Here is an 11,898-nt window from a genome sequence, read left to right as displayed (position 1 = left end):
TGTTCTAGTTGTATTTGTTGTTTCTATTATATTTTCTTGTTGGTGGACTAAAAGTTATAAAATACCAATTGATTTAGGTATTACAGATGCTGGTAAGTTGTCTACATGTTTTAGATTTTCTATTAGTTTAATAAAAATGATAATGAATTTGATAAATGGGAAGTGGCAATAAAACTTGACTAAGATAAATTACATACCTATTGATTGTAATCTAGCTGAATAACATGGATCATAGGTATTTATTTCAACTTGAACTCCCGGTAAACGTTTTTAACTCAAGAAGTGAACATTTAGATGAAAATACACCGTAAATATTTTGGAGTCTACTTTTTCTTATTAGCCTTTTTTTAAAATAATTTTCAGGCGCCTAATGTGATACTGGCTTCTTCTTCAGAGACTGTTTCTCTAGCTTGTAAGGTAAAATCACACTAAAACACAAGGGGTGTGATTTATCAGGAGTCGGTGACCAATTAAGTTCAAAGGTCATTCATTTCACTAAAATTCTTCGGCCTATGGGTCTCATTTGTTTGAATTCAAGGTTTCTCAACTTCTATAAATGTCCACTCTGAGTCTAGATAAAGAGCTGTAATTTCGCTTTCGCTCCGTTGCTCTGTAGGATCCCCCCTCGCTAAGTAAAAGCAATGTGTAATGCATCTCTGAGAGCGCTTATAGACGTGTGACTGCACGAGAGCATTTTACTCTTCATCATCATTCTTACCACGGTATTAAATAGCCTATATCATTTATGAAGTACAGCTGTATATCATCACCTTTTGATGTTGAGGTTTAGTGAAACCATCCTAAAATGATAATTGAACTTTTAACGACTTTGAATGATTAATTCAAGAACGATCTACAAAATAAATTATTTTCTAGATTGAAATTCTTTAACCCTCCAGTCATCGTCCTCGAAACTACCAGAGTCCATAGCTAAAAGCTCCTAAAATCTACTAGCAATAGTTTCTATCTTATGATCTATCACTTCTCAAAAAATAAGAAAAGAAGATTTTTTCAAGCTATATTGCTAAGTTTTTAATTTTGATGATTTTCAGAAAATTGTTGAATACGTTTTGTCTAACGTTTAAACTCCGGAATGTGCAATTATTCATCTATAAAATATAATAATTGAATCACTGTAAGGTAGTTGCTTTTATAAATAACTTATCTGACAAACAATCAAAATGATATCTCTGATATATAAAATATTTCTGATAATGAAACTTACATTTTAAAATCCTCATAGTTTAAAACTGAATGAACATTACTTGACGTCTCCGTCTAAAGATATAAGAGATATGATGCGAAAGCGAACAAATGTAAATAACTAACCTTTCAAACAATAAGTAATGATTTGTGATTTCTCGTTTCTGAAATTCAAGGCTAAAATTAGTCAATTCTTCATATCATATATGCATCCTGGAACGGTTGCCTTGACATAACCTTTGTCATATGTTTCACTATATTTGAATTGTCACTAATACTAGAATCCAAGACTCAAGTTTCATACTATTTGGGACTCAGCTGGTTATACTTTTATTCAAATATTTATGTTCATATAGAGACTGATCAGTTGGAGCTCTGAATTTCAACAACGGGAAGTCATAAGAGATTCCCAACACCTTCATTCCTGTCAAGCAAGTTATAAGTATTTGAACTCAGTAGCACAGTTGGTAACGCCTTAGCGTTTGAAACGAATTCAAGTTTTAATTTAGAGAATAAAACTGGATGCAGGTATGTCCAGTTGACGTGCTCCGAATAGGATAAAACACAACCTGAACGCTACTGGTAGTCTTAATCTCAACTTACAAATGCTCTTAAATAACTGTTTACTTACTAGATCAGATAATATTCCTCATAGATGTAGCACTTTGATCGATGGTTCTCATTATGGAAAAATTCTTTTTAAGTCGGAAGATTTATCTATGACCTTGAATTCTACCTGTTCCATTGGAGCCATAATAAACTTTTTAGAAGTCAAATTTTTTGGCGAATACGCTTTTTGATTCAGATACTGATTGCCAGGTATAACAGCACCAATCTTTCGAATATACAAATATACTACAATCCACGTTTTTCTACTTTATTGACCCTTATTTCAGTGGATGTTCTTGTTCCTAGTGGAATTTAAAATAATTGTTTAACGGGTTATGAAATTTAGAAAGATATGTAAGATACCATGATTATAAGTTGCTGTTAGGGATTGTCATAATTCTACTATCCATTCAGGCTTAGTTTAACAAATATGAAATAGGAATTCACAAAATATTTAACCACAAATTGAAAGTGTGATTTATTTTTTCTTTCTGAACCTAGTTTACTATATTTCCTTGAAACATGAGGTAATTCATGCCTTAATAATAATACAATTCAATATTTATTTATGTTGTTACGTGTTTGATTACTTCAGATTTTTTAGACGTAATAAATGCTGTTTGTGCATAAATTCATGTGCTTTCTTGTTGGTGTGTTGTATGCACAAAAGTACTTTAAAAAATGAAACTTTAATTTCACAGTTTACATTAGGGACTGATGTTAATTAGACAATGAATAAAAACTTGGAAACATTTGCATGGGACCCCTCGCATGAAACCCCATCGGTGATCGAACTGGAGACCCTCAGATCTTGCAGCGAGCGTCTAACTCTTGGCATGCTGCGTTACTATCCAGTGGTTTACACGTAAACCACTGCTGATGCACCCCCTATTAGGACAAAGCAGCTTTCCATTGCTTACCGTTTTATAGTGCTTGTTTAACTAACAACAATCCGTTAGATAAACTAGAATCTAGCAACCTCTGCAATACTCTATAGTAAGAAATATCAATTGTTTTGAAAGCGTAGAAACATCTGTTGTTTTATAAGTTTATTTGACAATGAACCGAAAACAAACTTAGACTGATTCAATTTCGTCACTTTAAGGCTTGTCATTTATTTCATAATTATACTCCCACAATGACACCTCACTCATTCAGTCTTTTTAGTCACTACAGGTTAAATACTAGAAATAACTTATTTTATTTGGTCAGAATTTCTTATCACATTTTATGACATTTGTATTTTATCTATCTTGTCATTGCATGTTCTTAGAATCCGCTGTAGATAATAACAGTGTAATCTACTTGTCGTCTACTGTTTATATCATTTTCACATCAGATAACACTTATTTATTTTATTAAAAACATTGAATGATATGAAGTCGTATGATTGTATCACTTTCGTCGGCCAAAACTGTTCAAATTTTTTGAATGGTAAATTCTGTTACAAATCATCTTCATAGATATTTTTCTAACTAAAGTTGTACTTAGTGTCCAACAAATGTTCATTAGTTCATCACTATTTTCATTTTATTTTGAGTGTCTTAATGGAATAAAATACACAGCATGAAGTTGTATGTTGTTTCTAGTTATGAATTTTCAGTTATTGTTGTTATTATTAGCATTAATGATTTTAGTTGTTAATTATTTATCGTGTCCATTCGAACAATGCATGTACTACTGTTAAGAATATGAAAATCCCTAGTGTTTTTTCAAGTGTGAATGGTAGCGTTATTGTTTTCTATTGAAACAGATTGGAAAATATCTGTTGATCAACATATGCATTTCGAAGTGGATCGAATTGTCAAATTGTGCTAAGCGTCATTTTTTCCATGTTGATTATGAAGTATACAACATGAGGGCTAGGGACGATTGAGGAATTTGAAGTTAGATTTCGTCAGTTGCAGGGTCTTAAACGAGCACTTTTGTGAAGTCTTTGATAAAATTAAATCCAACTATCATACTACCGCACTGACAATCCAGTTCAGTCAGTTTCTACTATTCTTGATTGGTCGTTACATGTTATAGCTGATGACTGAATTATACATCATTAAAACTGTCAAACTGAAATAAATCTTAATAATAATAATATTCTCTTATGTGCTTCCTAAATACTATATTTTCTTAGGATGGTTTAGTAGATGGAGAGAAGAAAGATTCAAGAAAAAAATCAGCTGAATCTACATCAAACATCAACGTAGCTAATATATCTACAAATTCTGGAAATCACTGCGAATTAATTGAATTAATATCAACTCCACATTCAGGATCTGAAAATACCAATCAAACAAAAGCACATGTAAGCTTCCTTTGTTTATCTATAATGATAATAATGACAATAATTGGCTGTGTCATACTGACAGGAGTCTTGAAGCTCATGTTTATTATGGACTGAGAAACCTTGGGTAATTAGTTCCCTCTCCATAAGGATTGACAAGATCTATCTTAAGCCTTTAATTATCAACCGAGACATCACTAGAACTCCATCAAAACAATAAATGATAATCTATTGGTTACTACTTTTATAAATTCATTCAATTTTTGTCACAGTGTAGACATTAAATGCTGATTTTCGGAATTTGACATTTTATCTAAATTCTCCATCCGGAACGAAACGGCAAATGTTTACTGAATTGTCATTCATTTGGTGCTTCTAAAAGTTGGTTTATAGAGGAAATCTGTCACTGTGATACATTATGCACATCACAGAAAAGGATGTTGTTCACTAAATCATAGAACATGATTTGAGTGGGAGTTCACCTTGATAAGACTTGTATAATGATATGACTTTCAAAAAATCGACAGTTTTCGCAACCTTTTTAAACTCTTATCAGAAGCCTAAAGTTGATGCGGCTGTATAACATTTTTTTGGATAAGAAAGACTGTCAGCATTTCAAATCCACATAATTTACAGTAATCGACTTTTAGCATATATCCATACACATATGATTACAACATATGACTACAGATAGTCGAATTCAGTACAGCTACTTTGTGTTAATGACAATAATAATAATAATAGTAAAAACTGATTGAAATCAGCTATATTCGTCACTGGTTTTTTCTTCACATTTCATTTATCATTCACATATTTGTTGTTGATTCATTCAAAGTCATAAAGCATATTTTAAGCACCAAGTAATTTTCTAAGTTTTTCATATGACTAAACAGTGCATCTGTCTTCTGTCTTAAAACTAAAAGGGTTTAACATAAATTTACAAACTTTTAGAAAGTATTTTTGCATCGTAAATTCAAGGGATTTCGATATTAGGTATTTAAAACTCCTAAGATGCTACCTACAGTTGGTTGAAATGAAAAAAGGTAAACGCTTGTCTGTAAATAATGATGGTTTTTGTTAAGGAAGTACCACCAACTAGTGATCCACAGATAAATCTTCGGAACTGAGCTGTTTCGTCCTTGTCCGAGGATCCTCAGCAGTAGATACTTGTCATGACATTAGAGATCAAACATAGAACCCTTTGGTCTCGTGACTAGCAAGCAGTATTGTTATACCACGAAATTCGAATCCAAGGGTCTACATTTCCAAGTTTGAACAGTTTGCTATTTCCTATATATCCTAATATCTGACACAGAGTTTATGAAAATGTACTGTGACCGGTTTATTATTCGCTTGGTAGTATTTCACCATAACCTTAAACTTCCAGTTTTTAAGTAATCGTGAAATTTTTATGTGTTATGACTAATTATACTTATATCAACATACACTAACTTGAAAATGAAATATCCTACCAATGTTTAACTAGTTTAGCTGACGAGGATTTTCAAGGTTATGAGTATGGTGATGATGATAATAATAATATTGATCAGAGAATTACCACTTGTAGACGAAAACATTGTTTATGGTCCAAATAATTGGGAGTTGTAATAACAATGTTAGATTTTGAGGGTGATCGTTTATCTCCTTAGAATCTGGAGAGTAATGATGGGATGCCCAAAATACCCGGATACACAGTGCTAGCTGGAATCTGTGGGTTGGTCACACTTGATTAAAATATCCCTAGTTATATATGTTACTTCTTCCATAATTTAAGTATTAAGGTTCAATAAATATGCATTTACATGGTCGATTTAAATGTTAAATAGGTTATAATCCAAGATTGTGTATTATGCTCTTAAAATCTTCTTTGATACTTGCAACTTACAAAGTTGTTTTGCTTATTTTGAATTCAGTAAGAATTTGCTGCAGGACGTTTGATGGTCTGTGACACAGAGGTCTGTTCATTTATTACGTCAAACAGTCTCTTACGACCATTAGTTTATAATTATCTAGCTTTAAAATTTATTTTTATTGATCATTATCAGAGTTGTGTGGTTATGCATGGTGTACACTACTTCATCTATGCCTTGAATATAATTCATTAACTGATAACTCCACTTTCAGGGTATAAAATCATTAACATCTAGTTTTCTTGAGTAAATTATATGACGGGACTCACTTTTTTCTCCCTATCTACAATATTCGTCAATATAACAGACTCAATAGATCCAGTCTTATGGAATGATCATTAACCATGTATTTTTGTATATATATAACAGGTTTACGTCTCACCGACTGTAGCGTACGCAACTGTATCTATTGGAAACAATCCACAATTAAACGCTTCAGCATTAACGACTATTCTACCGGCAAACTATCCATTACCACGTTATGTTGTAGCTGCTGGCGAAATGAGGAGTACTGGCAACAATAATACTAACGTGACTTCAGATTTAGATCGATTACCAGATGGAACAATTATCGGCACACCAATATTACTATCAGCTAATTCTTCGAATGGTGTTATCGCAGGTCTTCTTCCAGATTCTAGCAGTGCAAATATAAATTCATCCGTTACCTATGTGAAATTAGCTAAACCATTCGTCGTAAGCTGTGAACAAAAAGTTGCATTAGATGGATTACATATTAAAGAAGATCATCCGCTTGTTATGGGATCTGTTCAAAATGTGGATACATCCAGTACACCTAAAACTCTAGGTAAATGAAAGTGCATCTAACTCCACAGTTCACAGTAGATGGTTTCTTATTTGTTCGAAAATGTAATATGATGTCTAGTTATTACCTATAGTTAGTTAGCGATTTTGAAACTTGATTTATTCCCTTAGAAAACGATATGATTCAATAGGAACGAAAAGCGTTCCTTTTTTGTGATAAAACTTCTTTGTATGATATATTCCTTTCATGAAATACCAAAATACCAAATTTTTAGGTGACGTCTTATGCAAATAAAGATAATAATGCAAAACTATTAATAAATTTCGTGAATCACAAGTCAAATGTTTAACTTACAATATTTGCTTGTCATAGACAACACACCATTCCACATTTACGGATGTACTACGTATTCATGTATTTTGTGCAAGGATTCTCTAGTGATACAAAAAAGTGTAAATTTGAATGACATAAACATCCATTGTTTGAATCTCCTTAATCATATAAGCCTGAGAGTAGAATTAGTGGTTGTTAACAGTCACTTTTATACAAAATTGTTTACATTAGGTAGAAGCAATATTAATTTTTAGATCCTAACAGAAAGTGTAGTTGCTTAAATCTTTTCATTGTTGATCAGTGATTTTAGTGAATTTCAGAAAATTCCTCGTGTAATTTTGTAATCCTCTTTAATACCTGATTGTTAACGTTTCACTATTCGAATCATATGACTTTGCTAGGATCAATTTTATAAGAAATAAGGCATATTCAATGTGTATATCAGTTTTCTGAGGCATCAATGAAGGTATCTCCCCAAGGTGACTTAGAATAATCAATTCAAAGTAAAGATAAATCTCCAGAGATATCGAACGGAAACATTTCTAGTTTATACTCAAGTAAATACTAATTTTCAAAATTTTAATTCTGTAGCTACAAGTTCTTTGCGCTTGAGAACACTGCCTTCAAGACGTCATGTTGCTAAGGAATTTCTCGATGAGTCTGTTCTAGCTACAATGTCACGTTCAAGAACTCCACTGAATAATAAGATTGGTGTAAATCAAATTACCCAAGTTCATAATGAAGCGGTAATGACTACAGCTCATACTTTACCTAGTGGTGCATTAGTATCTTTAAACCCATCAGTTCTGTTAATTCGAACAAGTCAACCAGTTAAAACTATTAATGAGGAATGTGAAGGAGGTATGAATGAAACTAACCAATTTAATGTTATAACAACAGTTCCCGAGTTATTGACTAGTAAATCTCTTGGGACAATATCTACTGGAAGTAAGTTCAGTTTATCACTCTTTTATTATTTAACTAATTCACAAAAGTCTTACTTTTAAAAAAGTTGGCTCCATCAATTAAATAACTTTTGACTCTATGGTTAAATGTGAAATTCATTACCTAAAATCAACTGTTTATCATTATCATCTGTTAATAAAAATGTCATGTAAGTATAAAGAATTTCATTGAAAACATGAACCGCTCAATGTTAGACCACCATTGAAAATCTGGAAGTACTGGATAGCCGTTTCGTTCTAGTATGGGATTTAGAAGTGGGAATCCATGACTTCACGTCCGGGAATTGAGCCACTGGATGCCGACTCAGTTGTCTACAGGTTAAGAGTTAGCGCATCAAACAGTAGGTCTTGCATTCAATTCCCACGCGTGAGATCGTGGGTGTTCTCCGTTAAGGAGTTCCTTATGTGAATAAAAAGGCCATTCAATGCATCAAGATTTTAAATCGTGGTCTTATATTAGTCGGTCCATGATTTTATTAGAAGTGATGTTTTAAATTTTCACACTTATTTTAAGAAAATCACTTAAAAACCAATTTTTTGAAATACTTCTGAATGTAGTTCTGTTAGGAAGCCGTCCTGCTATTTAGCTTCTGTTATTCATTGTTAGTTCCTTTTTCTAAAGTATCATCTCCATAGCATTTTAATAATTCATATTTCCTCAATGACCTTTGATGTTACCTGATTAGTTATTGTCATGTTTAGTCTCAGTATCACTGATTGTTACTGTGTAGACAGGATTATTGCTTTTCGCTTTCTGACTTCAGTTTAGAATCAAAAACAATCCTGAAAGTTCTATCTTTTCTGTCTCGTATTAGCGTATAGATTATCAACGTTGAAGTATTGTTTTTTGTTAGACTTCTGGTCCTTTTGAATTCCCATCATTTCTCGTTCGTTTTAGAAGATTATCACTTGCTAAAACTGTACACTCGTATCGAACCAATCGCAAGACATAATAGGCTCCTGATTTTAGTTATTTTGGATAATTTACTTTTTTCATCTAAAAACAACGTAGAAAATTTCCTTTTACTAATAATATAAGTATTTTATTAAAAAGAATAAAAGTATGTGAATAACGTATCAAAACACTAAGGCTTTGTGAAATAAGAAGGAAATTTCAAATTTATTTCGCTGTCTTTAGTAATAATTAAAAATGTCCAACATTATGCGGAACAGGATCACATTACCAGAAGTTAATGTCTTTGTGCTTGTGTTCTTGAAGGGGTAAAATGTAAGGTATTATTCCATGAAATAATGTACCAAGGGAAATTTGTAATTTCTCTCAATTGATCGAGTCATTTTCCCTCCAGTTCTCATTGGTAACCGAATCTATCAACCATATTGCAATGTGGCCATCACTCTAAGTGAATCAGCGTTGTGGTCCACCTAGTTCGATATAAAAAGGGTGGTGATAATCTAAAAACACGTTAGAACCGTGGTTTTTTATGGTAGTTAGCCTCCATCAGAAATGCTTATCAGTTTATGATTGGGATGCTAAGTGATATAAGTTCAGAATCTACGAACAACGTTTTCTCTATCGAGGTGTGTTTGGAAGGTTCGCTAGAATGAGGTATTTTAAACTAAGGGTATATATATATATAATCAATCTCAGCCGAGTTTTTTTATTGCTGACTATCAGTCAGTACTGTATTCTATTTTATAATACTAACTAAAATCAATCCACTAAAATCTTTTATATATCAAGCCAATTACACTATTTCATATTATTATCAGTTAGTTACGTTGTACACGAGGTTCATGAAACCTTCATGAAATCTAAGAACCGGGATTATTTATTTTAAAGATACGATATTTTTTTCAAAATAAGTATTTCAATGTTGCAACTAAAAAATTGACACATGCGTTGCATTTGAACTTCGGCTGAGGTTTTGTCTATGGGGATTTAAAAAAATGTTGCTATTGCTAATCACGCAAATTGTTTACTGGAGTTTCTTCTCAATTATTCCTGATATTGGCTTATAGTCTTTTGTCAATGAATAAACTCACGTAAACACATGGAGATTGTAGTAATTCCGTAATCATAGTTCATCTAGTAAATAAAGTACTTTATAGCACTTTTGGAACTTATGTCAGATTTAATGTTAAAAATGTGAACTATCAATTCGTGGATCGAATTATTATCCCTTCATTAGTACTATTACTTCTGGATTACTGATATTTACTATGAATCTCTTATTCCACCTATTAAATCATATATTTATTGATTGCTTCTTTTTTCACTTTATAAAGCCCTTATTTTTTAAACTGTGAATTCTAGAACGTGAAATTGTGAATTTCTTCGATTTTTAAATTAAATTTTCGATTAATATGTGATTCTTTTAGGATTCTATGGGTTTTATTTTGCTTGTTTTTATTTCTTCATCAATAAAGTTGCCAGTGCAGTTCCACTGTATGTTAGTAATTCTATATCGGGTACTTCGGGAGAATTAATGACAACTTCAAATGTCGGATATATGCCATCGTTTTCAATTCCATCAAGTGTAATTCCTGTGTCATGCAATTCTCACCAAATCCTTAATCATTATTTACCTGGTCATGGTTCAGATGAAACAAGTGGTATTCTTTCAGACTCTGAAGGTAGTACAAGCTTTACAGCTGGACCTCAAACAAACACATTTTTTCTATCACATCCATTCTATCCGGCTTCTGGTAGTTCTGATGTGCAAGTGATACAGCCGGTAATTAGTAGTACTGGTATTATGCCTAAATCAACAAGCTCCACATTTTTAAAGTCGCTGACTTCACAAGTAAGTGAAAAATATAAACTATCAGTTGTAAGTTACAGTTAATTGTCATTATGATTTCTATTTTATATTTCCAAGTTTTGGTACATAACCACTTATGGTATATGGTTTACAATATGTATTCAAAGTTTTGATTTCTTTTCGTTCTAAGTAAGCGATTTTGAGTGATCGTTTTGCATATAAGATGTTTTGTACTTTAAACAGATTTCAGTGGATTGTATAAATATCGATGAAATCTCATTATGGAATGGACTACTTATATTTTCGTGAATCTTTTATAAATTTCCGTTTAGAAATAAGTTCTCTTGAGTAGAAAATTATTGTGGTTTCATAGATTTAAAAACGCTCAAACGATGTCTTTAGTTATTTAATGTTTAATGGTTGCTAACTCAGTGGTCTGAAGATAACATGACTTCCCCTAACCCCCAAAAATCCAGATTTTGTTACTTGGAGAAGTTATGACTATACTCTACTAATGAACCCCACATTATTAAAAAGAAGTTATATATTTGCATCTAGTTTTCTCTGTTTCTCTAACTAGAGTCCATAAATAATATGGACCACCTTAAAATTGAATTATGTACGCAAAACTCCCATGGTAACAATGTAAAGTTGATTGTTGAAGCACATGCTGGTTTTATATCATTAACCTGTATCAGAAAAAAATTACTCGATGACTTGAAGGGCAGCGTACAGGTAAATCAATAAATAAATGGTTTGCAAAAGTATGTCAGTAAATTGTTTGCGCAATGAAGATTTGGTGCAAAAGACACAGTGTTAGAATTAACAACCTATTATCGAGTATAAAAAATTAGAAGGGGTTAGGATTATGATAAGACAAATAATTAGATTAATTGCTGAAAATTGGTTAAGAATTGAGGTAATTTATTCTTTAAACTCCCCATACATTGATTTCGTCACATCGATGATCATATGTAACTTATACCATTTAGAATTTCTTGACCTTGATTGTGAAGCTAGCAAAAATATCTTGACAAACTGAAGTGATACAACTTTAAAAGACTAGATTTATAAAGAAAATTTAAGTCACAGCAGGATTTAAACTAATTTT

The 11,898-nt window shown here is 31.9% G+C and overlaps 1 protein-coding gene across 1 annotated transcript in view; it reads left to right on the top strand.

Moving 5' to 3' along the window:
- The window catches only part of Smp_159780 (hypothetical protein), a gene marked incomplete at both ends in the record, with an annotated part of 83,888 nt that overhangs the window by 3,525 nt on the left and 68,465 nt on the right, over positions 1-11,898 (top strand). Inside the window, 7 exons of the mRNA XM_018793295.1 lie at positions 2-92; positions 2,314-2,339; positions 3,941-4,111; positions 6,370-6,808; positions 7,691-8,047; positions 10,405-10,760; positions 10,799-10,829. Coding sequence (XP_018647822.1) covers positions 2-92; positions 2,314-2,339; positions 3,941-4,111; positions 6,370-6,808; positions 7,691-8,047; positions 10,405-10,760; positions 10,799-10,829 — 1,471 coding nt within the window. The remainder of the gene's footprint in view (position 1; positions 93-2,313; positions 2,340-3,940; positions 4,112-6,369; positions 6,809-7,690; positions 8,048-10,404; positions 10,761-10,798; positions 10,830-11,898) is intronic.

Source organism: Schistosoma mansoni, chromosome 1 (assembly GCF_000237925.1).
Source record: "Schistosoma mansoni strain Puerto Rico chromosome 1, complete genome".
Lineage (NCBI taxonomy): Eukaryota > Metazoa > Platyhelminthes > Trematoda > Strigeidida > Schistosomatidae > Schistosoma > Schistosoma mansoni.
The sequence above is the reverse complement of the archived record's forward strand: the minus strand, read 5'-3'. Positions and strand labels throughout refer to the sequence as shown.